The sequence below is a fragment of the Poecilia reticulata genome, chromosome 17, assembly GCF_904066995.2.
Source record: "Poecilia reticulata chromosome 17, P_reticulata-male-v2, whole genome shotgun sequence".
Taxonomy (NCBI): Eukaryota; Metazoa; Chordata; class Actinopteri; order Cyprinodontiformes; family Poeciliidae; genus Poecilia; species Poecilia reticulata.
Genome location: NC_088846.1, coordinates 4,571,771 through 4,590,649, shown reverse-complemented (window position 1 = coordinate 4,590,649; position 18,879 = coordinate 4,571,771). Strand labels below are relative to the sequence as shown.

Below are 18,879 nucleotides of genomic sequence, written 5' to 3'. Positions count from 1 at the left end.
TGGATTCAGACCTCAGCATGTTGCTTTTGCTCCTGTTAATCGGCTGTTTGGCCTCAGGTGCCGCACAGACAGGTGAGCACACCTGTTTGCAATCAGTGGAAATGTGATATTACATAGCAGTTTACCAAACTGAAGTGGATGTCTATGTCTTCTGACTGTCCGTTTCTCCAACCCTGGATGCGACAGATGCTCCTACTGGGTCAGCACCGGTCCTTCCTTCTGCAAACTCAGCAGACAGTGGTGAGCGTGATTTTATTATGAATCCAACACAAACAGGAAGCCTTCTCTTAAAACCTGCTTGTTGTGTTTCTGTTGCAGTGCTGGTATTCTTTCAGGCGACCATCGAATCCCACCAGGAGCTGAATAAAACCATGCTCGTACAAGTCGTAAAGACGGTAAACTATTAATCGTCTTTATAAAAATAAAATCAAATAAAAAAACACACACAATCAGGTGTGGTTTAAATCCAAGAACTCTCATGCACCGTGTGTTCCAGCTTCAGGGACTCCTGCAGGGACTTCAACCACATGCTGATCTCAATCTGACTCTGAAGAACGTCACCAAAGTCTGAAACTGCACCGTTAGCTGGGATCGCTCGTTTTCATGAATTAAAAAAAAAAATTTAAATAAGAAGCATTCTGTCTAATGGACCTATTAAGATTTATTCACTCATAATTAAGTAAGTAAGTCTGTCATGTTTTAGATGTAAACTTGATGATGGGAAATTAAACAAAAGTTTAACTCTGTACTTTCTTGTCATACCACCAACTGAATCTTGCAAAAACAAAGAACTGTTGATAGAGATCTGGAAAATGTGTCACATAGTTCCTCATTCAGCCCAGATCTATGTCACAAAGCAGTGCCTGGCTGTAGAGCAGAAGGAAAATGACACATGGTTTTCAAGTTGTTTCTTTTTTTCCTAATTAAAATCTGAAAAGTGTGGGTTGCTTTTTGAAGTCAGCCTCTCAGAGTCAATACTGCAAGTGTTCTTGGGGTGGGGATTCTCAACTGGGTTTTTACTTTGACAGCTTGTTTTAAGAAAATAATTCCTTTCACATTGAATATTTAAAGAAGTGCTAGTTCCACTGACAGATGTTTTCACTTATAAGAAGACATTTTCCCCAATGTTATAAGTGAAATTATCTGCCAGTGGACCTGGTACTTTTTCATCAATATTAAGAAGTTATTGACCAAAAACAAGCTCCTATATGTTGCTTATAAGTTAGTTTTATCTTATTTCAGTTGTACAGAGATATTTGCACTAAATTAGGCAAAAATCCGTGTTAGGATTTTGTTTTTAGAACAGCTGCGTTTATAGTATACTTAAATGAAGCTGGACAGAGAACTTTTTATTTAGGAATTTCACATTAAATGGGAAGGATGACAAATGCTCACTTTTTTGTTGTTGGTGGGGAAAAAAAAACACCAAAAAAAAGCAGTAAAGTGTTCATACTTTGCTTTCCAATTTCCAAAATGGTGGAATACAATTCTGGTAAAATACACAGAAGTTTGTGGTTACTGTGTGACAAAATGTGAAACATTTCATAGATTTAAAAGCGGTGCTCTCGGGAGTCCAGAAGGAGCAGCCGACACTCAACAATAAAAAATGAATGTCCCAGATTGTCAGTGTTCATGCGGTGTCAGTTTCCCTTTGTGTCTCCCAGTGGGGATCGTTTGACTGCCGCGGCAGGAACTCCTCAAGGTCCAGGAAGAGTTCACTGGGAGTCAGGCTGTGTGGCTGCATGACTCCTGCGTTAGTATTTAGAAATGATTGTCTTCTAGTTCTGGTTCACCGTTAGACATTGACCAAGGTCTGCTTCTGTTTTTGTCTCTCAGTAGTTCAAAACTGTGTCGTATGAAGTGGAGTTACTTCTTAGAAAACACGGAGATGTCCCACCTTGTGGGTGTATGAGTTGAAGACGAAGTGAGGACGTCACACAATGAAGCAAAGTTCATGAGGTGTTTACAACCCGCCGCCTTTTTTTCTGTGTGTGTGTGTGTGTGTGTGTGTGTGTGTGTGTGTGTGTGTGTATTTGGCTTTGAAAATTTTTCTCAGTCTAGTAGCAAGTGACCAGAAAGCGTTTTTCTCTCTCCAGAAGTTCAGGCTCTTTGGCATCAGCTGACTTGTTCCCACAGCGTCGCACAGAATTCACTCCTGCAACTGTGAATCAAGGATTATTGTGGGGGTGATAACTGATTTCCAACCAGGATTCGAGTTCATGAGATTAGTTAGACAACTGCGTTCCAAAAAAAAAAAAAAAAAAAGAAAAGCTCAACATCTTCGCATTTCAGCAGCGTGATGACTATATGTGAACATGTACACTGACTAGTTTGTTTCCTACAAGAAAAAAAAAACAAACATAGCCCATACATAATTCCACGAGATCAAAGTTGCACTACAGGAATGATGACTGAGAAAAGAGTCAGAAAAACTCAGTTTGAAGCTTTAAGACGTGTTTCTCCTTCTGAAGTAATGTTCCTCCATGGTTTTACTCTAAAATATGAGATTTTTCAAGTATTTTTACCACTTGGTCACATAACAACAACAAACTTTAAAAGGTCTTTGGCATTTGAATTCAGCCCTTAAACAGAATCCAGTGCAGCCAGTTGCCTTCAGAAGTCACTTGATTGATAAAGGGAGTTCACACCATCTCCAATGTGGAAACACGGCAGTGGCAGCATCATGCCCCGGGGAATCAGTAGGTCAGAGTTGGTGCTAAGCTGGGTGAAGCTAAATCCAGGACAAACTTGGACGAAAAAGTGTTGAAGGATGAAAAGATTTGAAGATTGTGACTGAGCAACGACGTCACAATATAGTGACAGTTTTAACAGATACGTAAAACATATATTTTTTAAAATAAAAGTTACATACTACAGCTTAAACAGTTGGTATGAGGTGTTTTGTGCTGACATGCTGTGTTTAGGCAAACATGGCGCATTTCAACCAAAGACACCAACATTTATTTTTGCTGCATACACTCCTAATATTTGATGCAATAACATAACATTTGACATATTCCACTTTCTTTTATAAATATATCCGAAAAATCTAAGTTTTTTCCTTGTGCTTTCCGTTGTTCCACCAGCACCTGACCTCTGGGCTAACAGCATTAGCTCCCCTTTTGACCTTTTTCTTCTGCTCAGTTCCACATTAGGTTGTGAATTGGTTGCAGCCAAGGTCACCAGGGACGTTCAGCTTTCCCACGTGTTTTTTTTTCCACGCCTGTAGAAATCCCTTTAACTCGTCCGGGTTCTGCCTCTCGTTTCCAGCTTGTTTCCTGTGACCCAGCTGCCTCCAGGTCCGTCTGACCTGAGGACTCGGAGACAGAACCTCACCATGGACTCCAGACTCCTCTTCTTCTTTTTCACCTCGGCTCTGGTTGCGGCGGCAGTGACTGCCTCTCTGTCTGGCAGCACCGCGCAATGTAAAATCAAATGGTGAGGTTGACTCTTTTTCTAGATTCGGGTGGAAATGTTTTATGGCCTCCGTCCTCGCTGTGAAGGATTCATTCAGAGTTGTTTGCAGCATTGCTTCTCCTTTCTGTCTCCTTCCAGAAATGAAGATCTGATCGATTTAATGCCGTTATTGCGTTTTCTGATCACTGTTCTCTGCTCGGCAGGTTGTTTGGCATCGACTGCGGGAACGTTAGCGGCAGGCTGGTGAACCAGATCCAGACCTGGCAGGTGAAGGGAAGCTGTCTGGATGAAGGGGAGAAATGTTCCTACGAGGTCAGAACATTCTCATTTAGCACATTGTTCCATCAGAACGCACCAAGCAGAGTTTTCTTTCCTTTAAGTAAGGAGATCCACGTTGTTTGTTACGATCAAAATAATGATCTGACTCTTGAAATCAACGGCTTCTGATTAGTCAGACTAATTAGACAAAAAACTCACAATCTGAAGGTTGTGAGTTCAATTCCAGCATCGTCTCTGGATTAATTCTTAGCTAGAAATAGGTGGATAATTTACTAAATTATTCGACCTTTGAAAGCCGCACTGGATTTTATTTATGGGTAAAATACAATGACTTGACCTGACTTTTGAAGCGGTCAGTGTGCTAATGACATGTTCTTGATTTCAGATGATATGATAAGAAATGAAATGAGCAAATTATTTTAGGCCATGGAGGGAAAAAAAAGGAAAAAATCACACTGACAGGCTCACCACAACATGTGAAGGCCTCTTTGGCTGTGACTCCAGATGTGTAAACATTTTCACATCTGGCTGACTGACTGCAGCCTCTGCTGTCAGCTTGTGTCCTCAGCTCCGTATCTGATCAAGGCCACTCACACGTCTCCCAGAACCAAGACGCTGAACGTCCTCCAGTTTCTTCTGGAGCAGTCCACCATCTGCAGAGTGACGGTAAGCGCGGCGGGGAAACTTTCAAGGCTGATAAATCGACCGGTTTATTTGCTCGATTTAGCGATTTTCATCGTTAATTGGCAAACACGTTCGAGCGAAAAGGGAGCAGGAACAATCTTGCAGAAACGTCCCCGTTTCTCAACAAAATACATTTTCCTTGTCGTATGCATTCAATTAACTAACAATGTCATTGTGTTAACTCAGAAGTGTATAAGATTTACTATAGTTTTTTTCTTATGAAGAAATATATTTGAGGTGTTTCTGGTTAAAGTTAAGCTCATTTAAAAGCATCAGCTGTTCCAGTTTTTATTTAGTTTGTTGTTATCTGTGTTTTCTGTGTATTTACTTTGAGATTTTTCTGTTAGTCTGTTCCCCTGTGAGTCTCTGTCTTCCCAGTTGATTGTTCCCAGCTGTGTCTCGTTTCTGTGATTAGCCTCACAGCGTATTTAGTCCCACCTGTTGTCTTTGTCTGTTGTCGGGTCCTTGTCGTTTGCATGTCCGTCTTACGTTAGTTGTTGTTTGACGTCTATGCTCTCCAGTAGAACTGCGAAGTCCTGGATAGCGTTAGCTCTCGTTTCTAGTCCTGTGTATCAGCTGCTACCGGTATTTAGCTGTGTGCTAATATCTCTGCCTGTGTTGGACTGTTTTTGAGCCTTCATCATTAAACTCATCATCATCATCATCATCATCACCATAACCTGGGTCTCAGCGTTTCTCCTAACCACCTCACAATCACCGCTTCATGACATAGTTAGCTGTAATGACCTTGGCTTGGTGGATGTTGCTTGTCAGATTTTTGGAAATGAGGTTCTGACTGGAGCGAAAATGTGATTAATTGCCATAAAAGGAAACAAAAACATTAAAAACTGTAATTAAATAATCAAAATGAATGCGTTAAAGTCTTTGCTCCACTTTTAACATGAGAGGAGTCTGTTGGTCTCGGTTCCTCTGACCTTATTCTGAATAAAAATGGGCGGATGTTATCTGCTGCAGGTAAGATATCAACTTCTTGGAGCCTTTTAAACAAAACCCTGCTTCTAAAATGCAGAACTACCCGCATTCAGGCCCGTCTAACTTTGCTCCCAAAGTCGACTGAAATGGGACGTTAAAACTGATGCTGCAGTTCCAGTCACACCAAACAGTATTTGGTGTGGTCAGGGTCAGCTTTGACACAGGCTGAAGCCGTGTCTGATGCAGTAAATCAGAGGAAATAGTTCAACGGTCTTCCTGAGATTCCTCAATCAGCTGCTCCCGATGTTTTCTGCTCAACAGGGCGAGGCGACGGCCGAAGGCTCCAAAGACCCAGCCGACAACGGCACCAACTTCTGCAGTCTGCAGAACCTCATCAACGGTGACAGAAGCACGTCTCCTCAGACAGAAATCTGTTTGCTCGTGTTCACTCCTGCTGAGGAATCCGGTGGTAAGATACTGGGTTTCTTCTCTGTTTCAGGAAGCAAGCTGACCGACGCCGAAGGATACAAACAATTCAGCAACAAGTGGATCTGTCCGGGTTTTGACTCAGCCGTCTGCAGCTTCTCTTAAGACAGGAAGAGATGGCTAAGATTTTTTTTTTTTTGTACAATTTTCTTTTTCTAGAAGTGTCTTGGTTATTCAGGTCTATATTTTGCAGAACTTTCACTGCAGTTGCAACTGCCACATGTTTGGTGTACTTCTCTTTGCGCACATCAAGACTAATACTCTGCCTGTTCTTATTCTCACAACAGTTCAAGCAAAGTCAGGCTAGATGGAGAGATTTCATGGACATCAATTTTGGAAGTCTAAGTGCAATTTATATCTGCACTTTGACTGGTCCGTTTTAACAAATAGCCATTGTCGCTCTGGCTGAAGGTTTATGGTTGAATGTAGCTGCAGATGCTTCCGGTGCTAAAAGAATCACCTTTTAGCATCGGTCTCTGATCCAGTCTCAAGTCTTTTGCAGCATCTGACAGGTTTTTTTTTCAGTATTTAACTTCAATTACTGCATCTTCTTTCACTCATTAACTCAGACCAGCTTCCTTACACATGTTGAATAACAGCATGATGCTGCCACCACCATGTTTCGATCTGATCAGAACACATACATCCATATGTTTTGTCTCTCACGGCTTGTGTAAAATATTATATATTCTTTTGGCTTTTTATTAAAAAAATGTCTGTTTTACAGAACTGAATTTCTGCCTGATTGAGATGGCTGCATGCTTTATATAGATATATAAGATTTTTATATGTAAAGAATTATGAATCCTTTCTTTAAACTTCACAATGATGTTCTAGTTTATGTTTGTCTTATATAAAATCCCAATAAAACACATCTAAGCAGAATGATTACATTTGCAAATCAAGGAATTAAAAACATACAGTAAATCTTTAGTGAATAAAGTATTGTATTGAAAGATTTGTTTCTTTTGATTCTTTTTCTTATTATTTTTGGCCATTTTTACCATCCGTATACAGACAATACATCACAGAACAAGCAAGTCAGGTCAGCCATTAATTTCTACCCACACATACTGTGCAACAATATTCTGAATATAGTTTGACTCGCAAAGCAGACACAGTCCACTCAAGACAAGATACACCCGTCTGAAAATAGAAAATGCTTCTTCCTTTTAATGACAAAATGTTACAGGTTTTTGGAGGTAGCATACAGCTAAAGTCACACACTGTTGTTTTGGAAGAAATTTGGCAACTGAAAATAGATACATATTGAGATGGTAAGGTGCTTTATTTCATTCTGTTGATAATATCTTAAACACATTTTGAACCTATAAATTAGACCTATAGTAATAGCTGTACAACACACACAAAACATAATGATTTAATTGTGTGAGGACCGGGCTTTTCAGCGTAACCAGCGCCCTCTGCTGGGCGGAAATGTGAAAGTAGCCGCAGGTGCTTCCGGTGCTCATTTGGAGTAGCTTAACACATAGACATAAAATTATGTCTATGGCTTAACAGGTCAGTTCTTCGCTATTTCACGTTTTTCTTCTTCCATTTCATGCCAGCTGGCAAACCGTTGTGTCCATTACATATGTGTTTATTTCTCTTGGAAGTTATTTTTTCCTTAAAAAAATATGGCAATACATATCATAACACGTACTGATCAAATTAAACGTATATAACGTGATTTAATTTTGTTCTGCTCTGCATCCCCAGAACCAAACACAGAGAAGCAGCATTCAGCTTCTATGCTCCATATATCTGGAACAAACCTCCAGAAAACTGCAAATTCCATTTGTTTAGAGCTGATTTTGATTAATAATAACGATTCTTTAATGAGTAAATAGGTTGTAAAATCGTACCTGAAAATTAAACTATCTGATGTGTTTCTGTCAGACAGAGATGACTGAATTCTGTCCCTTTCTGTACGAAGCGTTTCAACACGTGTGCTTTAGCTACACATTTGTTTCAAATGTTACCTTGTAATCCTCACAGAAGATATCCTCGGAACATACAGAAGTTGAAAAAGAAAAAAAAAATATCACGTTCGAGTCGCTCCTTCTCAGCGAGTCTTTTAAGATTTTAGGCCCTTTTTTTTTGTAAATGCAGGCCTGAATTCCCACAAACACCGTCACGCGGTCCACACAGGGCCCAGGAAGCAGCCGGATGAACGGAGTCGTCCGCGTGCGTCTCACTGTGTTTTGCCATTTTCCGCCGTTCCTGTTTCTGTGTCGAACTCAGTCAGGCAGCAGTAGAGCAACATCTGTGTGTATTTGGTGACAGAGGCTTGGAGAGAGACACAGAAAGTGAAGGAAATGTCAGAAGCATTTACGGCATGAATAATCTGCCGTAATGTCTGGTAAATGTGTAACCAATATGCAAACTGTTAAAAAATGTCATTTCTTTGTTAGCAAAAGAAAAGTGCAGTCTGTTATTTCTTTATTGCAACAATGTTTGATGGTGATAAACACACTATTGGTAAAAATCAGCCCCCTGTTCTACACTTTGCTTCGTCCAGAAGGTCTGGGCTCTCGGCCACCGAGAAGCGATTCCTTCCTGGAGGTGTGACTCTGTTTGAAACGACTAGATCCAATTTTACCCAATCACTAACATTCGGCAGTAATGCATATATAATGCAACTACTGCAATATGAAGCTTACTGGAAGTCGCAGGCGCTGTAAACAACCACAAGCCACTGCGAAGAGAGAAGTGTTGAGCTGACCTGCATCTTTAACAGCAACAAAATGTCTTAATTAAAGATTAATCTTTAATTGCACGACATTTGGAAGCGTGGCTAACACGGACTGAATGGCTTCGTTCACAATGCTGCCATTGTCAAGCTATAATCAGAGGCAAACTACAATTCAAAAAATAGTGCAGAAACTCGCCGTCAACCTTCACAACTCTTCCTTCTGTTTGCTTATTGGCCAGGTTGAAATTCTACTGGAGAAATAAAAGGAATCTCAGAAAATCGAATGGAAGTGTGTAGAAATGTAATGGCCAGGCTAACTTGGACAAACTGTTGATGCCAAAGTGTCGAACACAACCCCATCAACTGACTTGTAACAAACGCTGGTTGCCGTCCCACAAAAGTGTGACCCAGCTGGTGACCAGCATGAGGAAGTTACGCCGTTTCGGGTTCTTTCTGCACACTGCAGAGTTCGCTGTTTGTTTAATGAGCAAATTGCCACTACGTCGTCTGGTGTCTTACCACCAATCAAGTCAGTGGTCACAAGTTAAACTTTGCTGCTCAGTCCAGAAATGCATTTTCTTTGCAGAAGTGTCACCATCCAAAGGAGGACAGAACACTTTCCAACAGAATACTTCTAACTGGCAAGAAACATTGATAAACAAAGAAATATTCAGGCAAGCACAAACATCCTTACTGTTCTTTTTTCTAAGCTTGCATGCAAAAGGAAATATAAAGCTTACTGTTGAGTTTGCGTATGAATCGGGGCTTTCTCTCCTCAGGCAGGTAAATGGTGACATAGTAAACCGGCACACCTGACAGAGCTATGCCGATCCCTATGAGAGAATTGATGGTGTCTCCGTACAGAGGGACAATGACCAGGAACAGGCTGCACATGCAGTAAACGATGGGGAAGAACAAGCTGAGCTGCAGAGACAGGAACACAGAAGATGAACTGACCAACAGCTCGTAGAATCACCTCCTGCAACACCTTCCCAGTATTTGTATCCTGTAGAACTTTGTCAATCTGTCACATCACTGTGGAGGATTTCTGATCCTTTTTACATTGACCACACCACTGCAGCTTTTCTTTCATTCTGTTGAATATCTGAAGCTGTATTTGATCGTTGTCGTGTTGATAGCATGATTTCAGCATAGCATCAAATAGCCTCACATCTCAACAGTTAGTACTGACCCATTGTATGTGACGTCACTCTCTTAAGGAAAGCAGCCACTCTGACATGACGGACGTCAAAACAACAAAACAACCTATGTGCGCGTGAATTCCTGTAACGCTTGTCAAAAAACAGGCAAAAGTCTAATATGTCTTTTATTTAGTTGGCTTCACTGTAAAATCATTAAATGTTTGTGTCGGCTATACAAACAGACAAGAATGCAAACTAAACTCATTTTATCGTAAATCTTTTGTTGAGAACAGAAGACAACAATGGATTGCAACCATCAATTCGATCGATTGCAAACTATTATTTATGGATTTGCAGCAACACTTTGTACAAGGTAAGAAGATTAATGTTCATGTACTTCATAAGTAAAGATCAGTAAGATCCAATCAAGTATGGTGTACCTTGACTGGTCTGTGTCTGTCTGGCTGTTTGATGCGCAGGTAGATGAGGCCGGCCACAGACAGACCGACATAAAGCCAGTAACTGAAGCTGAAGTAGTTGATGAGCAGGAACACATCCTCCACACACAGGAAAATTAGACCCATGACCCCCTGAAGCCACAGTTAAAAAAGATTCAGATGTCTTTTTTTTCAGCATTTTGATCAGGCGTTCATTTGTTTGGTTGCAACATGGTGGTGTGCTCCTCACATTGAACAGCAGCGCCGGTACGGGCGTATAGCGGTTCAGGTGGATAAGGCTCAAGCTGTCCGGGAGGTGGCCCTCTCTAGCCCCGACAAAGAACAGCCTGCGTTCCACAAACGGAAAGATTAGCAGAGCATACTACTGGTTCTTTTGACCGCATGAACTCAATGTGAGCACCTTCTCCATGCTTTCTGAGTACCGTGAAGCAGCAATGACGGAAGCGTTGAGTCCTCCGTAGCAGGACATGGCCACCGATATTGGGACGATCCAGTTGAACGGACCGAGCACTGCATTTCCAAACGTCTGTGGGGGCAATGAAGGAGGGAAAACTGATACTCCAATAATACACATTGTACCATTTTTCCCAGTAGGATAAGCCTAGAATATTTCAGTTCTTTCAAAAAAAGATTCTACTTTTACTAATTAAACAACAGATATACCATTTAGTGTTTTTCAATTAAGAAAACAGTTAGAACACCCTACTACTTACTAGCTAGTATTACCCCCATTAGCTAAACTAATTTCAGTAAAAAAGACTTACAGTAGCCTTCTACCAGGCTGACATTTTCCTTGCACAATTTGGGATCATATTCCAGAGAAAAATAGGGCTGTGCAACTCTAAAAGTTAACCTAAACTTTCATAATCAGCTCTGACTCCGTTTTCTTTATGGCCTTTGTTAATGTTCACAACCTTAACAGGAGCAAATTTTATTCACCCTCTGTGATTACCGGCATCCTGAGACCCTGAGAACTCTAACATAAACCCTATAATGTTAGAGTTCTGAGTCATGCAGAAAAACAATGAAACGTAAACCGTCCAGCCAAAATGTCAGTAAGACTCACAGCCTGGGCTCCTCTATAAAAATGTCCTGGTTGCCCCACCGCATTCATCCCTCACTAGAGCAGCTTTATATTTAGTATCAGTGAGACTTGTCTCTCGGGTGACTGTTTGCTTCTTACCACAGCAACAGCGTCGCTGGCCAGCAGGGACGGCATGTCTAGAACTACATAGTATGCGGCGTTGGTCAACAGGTAGATGATGGTCACGATGGGCATGGAGATGGCGATGGCCAGGGGGAGATTCCTGCAACAGAGCCACAAGAACTGACGTACAGAAAAGAATTGCAACACTGACACAACTTGGACTTAGTCGCAGCTTTCTAGGTCTCAGCTTCTACGGAGCTATATATGTTTAATAGTGATGCATGACTTATTAGAGGAATAGCTTGTGTAGTCTGGTTAGGTTTTGTTGACCTACGATGAGTGATAATTTTGCCGTCTGTTGTGGAAAGATTTGAAATTGCAGTGGCTGTTAAAAAGTGAAGACATCCCCAGATTTTGTGGACTCCTGCAATTCAAAGCGACTCAAACTGGTAACGTTCATATCAACGTTACACCGCTGGAAATCAACCATCTACACTTTCACAAGAAACCACTTGTGTTTTTGCGCCGTTTGCTCGACCAAATGATCTGCGTTGTGACACAAAAGACGCTCTTACCTCCATCAGCTAAACGTCAGGGTTGCCTTCCAGGCAAATTAGGAGACCTCGAAAGGCTTATTGGATGGTAAATAGATTTTACACAGCACTTTTATAGTCATACCAACCACTTTACTCTAGAGCCTCATTCAACCGATCTGACACACAAAAAGGCACACATTCTTCAATAAAAAGATTGGGGTTAAGTGCTTTGCCCTGTGGCGCATCGACATGTGACAGGAGGAACTGGAATCAAGCATCAAACTGATTCCGCTGTATGGAACTACTGGAATTTTTGGATATTGATTGGAGAAAAGTTCCACAATTAGACAAAACCGCCAAAACACTTGCAGCAGCTGTCATGCCAGGGCAGTAGATGGCGGTGTGATTTTAGTACGTCGTTGAAAGGCGTATGTGCTTTTGACCATAAGCTTGCACCTCATTGAGAAAACAGTGACATATCTCCAATGCTCATGTAGCATTGTGCTAAACTGTACAGGTTAAGTAGCACTCACAGCACAACGCTACACGCCTTTTTCATAGTTTTCTGTCTGTTCATGAGTAAAACAAACCCTGCAGCCGTGTGTTCTCCACATGTATGCTTTAATGAGAACTTTCACTCTGAGACTTTGATTCATTAAGTCCCGGAGTGAGAGACTCTGATCACTGGAGACATGCAAGTGTTACAGTTTCTTTGAACACCTTTGAAAACGGGGCCTCAGGTTGCAAGATGACTATTATTAGCACTGAACAGCAGTTGGCCACTGTAGAGTTGTAGCGTTGCTGCTATTGTACACTGTGAATACCTCTTTCTGAGTCCAAGAGATTACTACCAATCTCTCTGAACTTAGAAGGAAATTGCTGATGATTTCGCATATAGACGCAGCCAACAGCCTTTATCAGTGTGACTTTGTCTCACACTAATGTTGATGTTCTGAGAAGCCCAACTAACTTAGCAACCGTTTCTTGTAAAAGTGTAAAAAGTCACTGTTCCCTTATGCAGCATTGTATCCCAGGGATTTCAGTTTGAGTTGAAGCAAAATGACGACAAACATGAGCTGTTCCCGACCGATCCTGGGCATGCTCAGTTTACCTCTCGGGATTCTTAATTTCCTCTGTGACGAAGTTGAGCGTGTCCCAACCCGAGTAGGAGAACAGAGCTGAGTAGAGAGCCAAAGCTATGGCTCCAGAATCGGTTGAGGACCCCTCGAACGGACTCTCAAAACTATTTATGTCTCCTACAGAAAAAAGCCAAAGATTAAAGTAGGTGATTTTTTTCCCTTTCTCTGATGCTTTCCTACTTTTGGTTTTTACTTACCTGTCGCTATTTTCAGGAGTCCAACAATAATTATGAGGAAGAGGGCCATGAGCTTTGCATATGTGAAGATGTCCTGGACCAGAGTCCCCCACTTCACATAAGCACAGTTTATGAAGATCAATATACCTGGAGAAACAAAAGAACACAATAGGTCACGCTCATAGCCAAGATGTTAAACTTACATCACTTTGGTTTCCATACCAAATAATTGCCTGTAGGGGGGATGAAAATGAACTGTTCTGTAACCAGCCTATGGTCTAAGGCTACGTTCACACAGCAGGTCTTGATCTATTCCGATTTTTTGCGTGCTCATTCATGCCACGAACTAAATGCAACCGCCACTAGATCTCTGTGTGAACGGTTCAAGACCCCGAAGCGACCCGCACACAGTGGCGCACTGCTAATGGAAGTAATAATGGACGATTTTAAAGTTTATTCAGCAATGGGAGCCGACAGTATAGTCACAAGATCAGAGCAAGATGAAGGGAGCTAATACTATTAAAGCACATCTAACAGAAATGGGCTTTTTTGGAGCATTGACTGCAACTTCTGCGGTGAAGTTTGGGTGCGCAGTCAGAACCAGGATAATGATGAGATGCACTTCAGTGACACAAACTTCTTTCATAATTCATTTTCATAATGATCACGATTTGCTTCAGCCATTGTTTGTGTCCAGACTTACTTTGCCCGGCTTCCTCTGTTACTTCAATGACGTAAAAGTCGGACAATTTGACATGACCGCTCTACGCTCTAATTCTACATGACCGCTTTTAAAACCATCTGATATGTATTCTATTTAGTACATATGTAAGTGGCGCGATTTGGATTTATTAGGGTATGAAAAGATCTGACATTGGGCCGTTCAGACTGCTGTGGAACAGTCGGATATGGGTCGCATCTGGACAAAAACAGTTTGGGTCTTATTTGCCTGCTGTGTGCATAGCCTATGAGTGCCCCTTAGAGATCAAATCATTTTAATGTTAGCTTATTCAGTTAAAAAAATAGGTTGGCCTGCAGTCAGTTGAGGTCAGTTTGAAAATTCAACATGCTGACCGGAGTCATTTTCCATGGTTGCCAGCCAAACATTTGCTTAGCTTAGCTACTAGCTTATGCTAAGCAAACTGATATCTAGGTCTTGTCTCCCTTGGCAAAGAGAGGATTATCAGATGAAAGCATGCATTATTTATTTAAAGCAACATATTTAAGTAATCCTTTGAAACAAGACAAAAAAGTAATAGCATGTCAGAGCTAATATACTCTGACATGCTATTTTCATGTTAGGGTGGCAGACAATATGTTTGAGTAAGACGAACATTATTCTTTCATTCTATGACCTACTGACAACATGTCTCCAAAATTCCAAGCAAAAATGTATTATTTATTTGCAGAAAATGAGGAATGGTTAAGGCTGCACAGTGGTGCGGTTGGTAGAGCTGTTGCCTTGCAGCAAGAAGGTTCTGGGTTAAATTTCTGGCCCCGGTCTTTCTGCATGGAGTTTGCATGTTCTCCCTGTGCATGCGTGGGTTTTCTCCCGGTACTCCGGTTTCCTCCCACAGTCCAAAAACATGACTGTCAGGTTAATTGGCCTCTCCAAATTCTCCCTAGGTGAGTGTGTGTGTGCATGGTTGTTTGTCCTGTGTGTCTCTGTGTTGCCCTGCGGCAGACTGGTGACCTGTCCAGGGTGACCCTGCCTCTCGCCCGGAACGTTAGCTGGAGATGGGCACCAGCAACCCTCCCGACCCCACTCAGGGACAAGGGTGTAAAGAAGATGGATGGAGAAATGGTTAAAATAACGACAAAGATGCACTTGCTTTCAGACCTCAAAGAAAACAAGTTAATATTCATTTAGAAACAACAATGCTAATGTTTTAACTCAGGAAGGGATCAGAAATCATTATTTGGTGGAATAACCAGGAGGTTTTCAGTGAGGTTCAGTGCAACGGTCTCTTTATTTTTTCCAGAGCCGTACATTAGCTGTGGATTTGTGTCACTGGTATCTCTATTGCAACATTATCTAGAACCTGATCTAAGCAGGAAAGCAAAAGAAAAAAAAAATGAGGAGAACAGAACAGATAGAAGTTGGTAGAAGAGAAGAGGAGGGCAACGTAAAGTAAATCCTCCAGTAGTTACTAAATAACATGGGGTGGGAGGCCATCTAAGGTGATGGTATCCCCACTCAGGCCCGGCTGTCAGAAGCCTGAGAATGTGAGTCTGCAGCGGGTCGCAGCGAGTATGGGGTTACAAAAACAGAAACCTTTTTCCTGGTAGAGCGGCTCATGACGCTGTTGCCCTGTAGCCTAAATACTGCTTCTGCTTTCTGGGGTCTTCAAAGCACAAAACCAGGCAGTTAGACACAGTGTGGCATTCTGCAACATGTACTACTGAGTCTGCTTGATGAAGCAGCAACTTTGACTTCAACGAAGCTGAAAGCAAAATTAGAAACGGTGAACACTGGAAAGCTCGCGTGTATCGTTTTACATCCAGCAAATTGAAACCAGTGCAACAATTACTGGAAGGAAACTCAACTCAAGACGCCCTTTGACCCAGGATTATGAAGCAACAAGAATCGTATATTTAAGCTGAGCATTTATGTTAGTGAGCATAAAGTTCTTCCTCTCTGAAGTGTAACTGCTTTACATCTCATCTCACTATGACTCCATATTGTGTCTTATGACAGTTTGTTCTGCCATTGATCCTCACATCTCCCATCAAAACACGTTTGTCTCTGGGACACAGAATCCACCTGAACACCATGACGGTCAACCCTGTTACACCAACATGTTTCTTCTGACTAAAAGTAAAATTAATACTTTTAGGCTGACCGGAGTCAGCTGGTTGTTCAACAATAAATGAATATATTTTTTAATAGTATTCATTACCCAATAAATGTATACATGATCACAGTATAATACTTTGACCTTTTGAATTTTACACCTAAAAATTAAACCAGAGTATGAAAAAACTGACTGCCACTATGACTAATAAAAAATAAACTGAAACTAAATAGTATTTAATAAATAATGACTAATAAAAACTAGCAAACACTATAAAAACGTATCAAATCTAACAGAATTAGACAAACAAAAAGTCACAACAAAATAAAACTCAACTATATAGAAAAGCCAAAACTGTTACAACACTGCTTCCAGCCTGACTGAGTTGTAGCTCGTCATGAGAGAATAACTGTCAAAAAACACCAGTGGAAACATGCAAAAAGTTAGTTTTGAATGCTGTAATAACTGTAGAAGCTTTTATATACATTTTTAAGAATAGTATGGTTGATTTTTCAACAGGCATCTTCGCTGAAATGTATTTTTATGTTGTTTTTTTTTACTCTTTATACATTGTAATTTTATCTTTGGTCCATGCATAAATGGCGCACTGGGCAAGTCCCCCTTCTGCTCCAAACCTAATCCCCACTTGCCCCTTGCCCTCCCAAATATTACACAATAAATCTAATTTATGGAAATAAAAACCAGGCAGTGAACTAAACTTCAACTTTGTGATGTTTTTGAGCATCACAAAGTTTTGTGCACCTACTCAAAACAGACCATCATGCCATGCAGAAGAGCAATAGAAGAATTAGCTCAGGGAGCAGCTGACAGATGAGCGGTACTTTCAAAGTCACACACAACCTTACAGAGGCAGACTGCAGCGAGGAGGCGCACTGCGTCGTACGGCGGCTGGCAGGTCGGGTAGAGAGCCTCCACCAGGTAGAAAGCGAATGTCAGCGATATCGCCGCCTGGCTGGCCGGCTCGATCAGCAGGATGGACGTCCACAGACGAATGAAAGCCAGGAAGCCGCCGAACGACTCCAGGATGTAGGCGTAGCTGGCTCCGGATTTGGGGATGGTGGTGCCAAGCTCGGCGTAGCAAAGGGCTCCAAACACCGAGAACATGCCGCCAAGGGCCCAGATCAGCAGGGACAGCCCAAAGGAGCCGCTGTACATCAGAACCCCCTTGGGCGAGACAAAGATCCCGGAGCCTATCATGTTGCCCACTATGAGGCAGATCCCGTTGATGAGGGAAATCTCCCTCTTCATCTGCATCTTCTCCCGCTGCCCGCCATTTGGAGTCTTCAGGTCTTCCTCGGACGCAGCTGGGGAACTCGGGCATATCGTCTGCGACATGACCCCTATGGTCTGCCTTAAATCCCCCATCTGAGCTTCAGTCCTGATGTTGAGGTAAAGGAGCAACAATTGGATAGAACCCAATGTACTGGTGGAAGCTTTTTCCCAAACAACAAAATTGCAGAATAACAACGTGAGGCCAATGCCAGCAACTTACGGACAAGTTATAAAACACGTCATTAAGGTAGAAATACAGAGTGAACATGTAACAACTACAAACATTTAGACTAGCAGGTCAGCTCACCTTGTTTATGAGATATGAGTCTTTTCCTGTCCTGGGTCAGTGTGACCTCTCCAAGTCTCCAGTTGGACACTGATTAGATCAGAACTGAGAGGCAGCGACAGTCGGACGATGTTGCAATGTCTGCAAGCCTGCACAAACACAACCTGTGTTTTCCAAGCACTGGCCAAAGCACATGTTCACCCCCCCCCATGCCTCCAGTGTGCTATTTTCAGAGACAAGCAGCTCCTGCCTTCAGGAAGCCTTTCAGGGCGAACCGAGCCGCCTCCGAGCCCAAATACAGTCCAGACAATGACCAGAGGTTGGCCAACTTGTTGGTAAGAGAGGTGCTATGATAAAGGATGGCTTTAAACACAGACCTGAACACAAAGGTGACATGCTAAAGGCCAGGTAAAGGTAAAGGTCATTTTATTTTTATAGCACATTTTCAGCAACAAGGCAATTCAAAGTGCTTTACATGAGTTAAAAGGAAATACAAAGAAAATAACAAACCAAAGGAAAGAAAAAAAAAGAGGAAAGAAAACTAATCTGTTGTTCTAAAATATGTAAACTAAGTGCTCCTGTTCAGGGTTGCTAAGTATCTAATTCCATTTCTAAATAGTGAGTACTCTACAGTTTCTGATAAAATAAGAGCAATGTGAGGAGATCTTTATGTTCTTGATAAGTCACTAGTGTAGAACTGGAGTCCGATCTCCAACTTTCCATTCAGCAGCAAAATGATTGGAAAAACAGTTTGGACAGTTAACCACTGGAGGCTTTCAGTCCAGTTTTTCCGTGGTCACCTCTGTACTGAGACTGCCCTGACAAAGTACTCATTTATGTGACATCCATGTAAATGCAGATTGTGAAAGAACCGCGGTGCTGGTTCTGTTGGACCTCAGCGCAGGATTTGACGCCGTTGATTGTAGCTGCGTGTCCATTACAAAGGTGCACAAAACTTTGTCAATAATTTGTTTTTTTTTTAATGTAAAAAAAAACATAATTTTGCAATTGCCGTTTCTGTTAAATAAGAAGCACGACTAAAATCACATGATTAAGTTTGTCTACACAATGAGTTATTAAAAAACACACCACACCATCCAACTCCAGCTGTCGTCTTCTTCAACATCTGGTTGTTGGATGATGTGACGTCTATGATGCGGAAAAAGTGTCTCCATTGCAGTTTTGCAAAATAAACCAATGTTGATATGACCAAAAGAACGCCCAAACTTCTGATCAAAATTGGAGTGTTTCCATTCAGAAAGTTTATTTTCAAAATAAACAGCGAGGTTCCCCAAGATTCAATCCCCCTTATTTAACATCTACATCAGCAGTCTCCAAACTCAGCAGCTAACGCCCTGCAACTTTTAGATGAAAAAATTAGAAATAAATAAATAAATCAAGCATAACAGCAGG

General features: G+C 41.6%; 2 protein-coding genes across 4 annotated transcripts; one reads left to right on the top strand and one right to left on the bottom strand.

Annotated features, from left to right (window-relative positions):
• The first annotated feature begins 1,660 nt into the window (after positions 1-1,660).
• Positions 1,661-6,726, top strand: LOC145547872 (uncharacterized). Of its 2 annotated transcripts, none has more exons than XM_081597740.1 (6): positions 1,661-1,959; positions 3,271-3,438; positions 3,621-3,729; positions 4,252-4,362; positions 5,635-5,722; positions 5,813-6,726. In XM_081597740.1, exons 1-6 carry the CDS (start codon positions 1,955-1,957, stop codon positions 5,902-5,904), a joined length of 573 nt encoding a protein of 190 aa, XP_081453866.1. In that variant the 5' UTR covers positions 1,661-1,954; the 3' UTR covers positions 5,905-6,726. The 2 variants fall into 2 exon arrangements, with proteins under 2 accessions (XP_081453866.1, XP_081453867.1); XM_081597741.1 differs by having other exon boundaries at positions 1,665-1,959; positions 5,635-5,713.
• Positions 6,727-6,946: 220 nt separating this feature from the next.
• On the bottom strand, positions 6,947-17,640 carry LOC103479077 (Y+L amino acid transporter 2). 2 transcript variants are annotated; one of them, XM_008433302.3, is made up of 10 exons: positions 17,488-17,640; positions 16,754-17,341; positions 13,114-13,239; positions 12,889-13,033; positions 11,278-11,401; positions 10,517-10,620; positions 10,324-10,420; positions 10,077-10,226; positions 9,235-9,418; positions 6,947-8,088 (listed from the first exon to the last, which is right to left on the bottom strand). In XM_008433302.3, the coding sequence occupies exons 2-10, from the start codon at positions 17,271-17,273 to the stop codon at positions 7,994-7,996; spliced, it is 1,545 nt and encodes a 514-aa protein (XP_008431524.2). In that variant the 5' UTR covers positions 17,274-17,341; positions 17,488-17,640; the 3' UTR covers positions 6,947-7,993. The 2 variants fall into 2 exon arrangements, with proteins under 2 accessions (XP_008431524.2, XP_008431523.2); XM_008433301.3 differs by having other exon boundaries at positions 16,754-17,286.
• Positions 17,641-18,879: the final 1,239 nt, after the last annotated feature.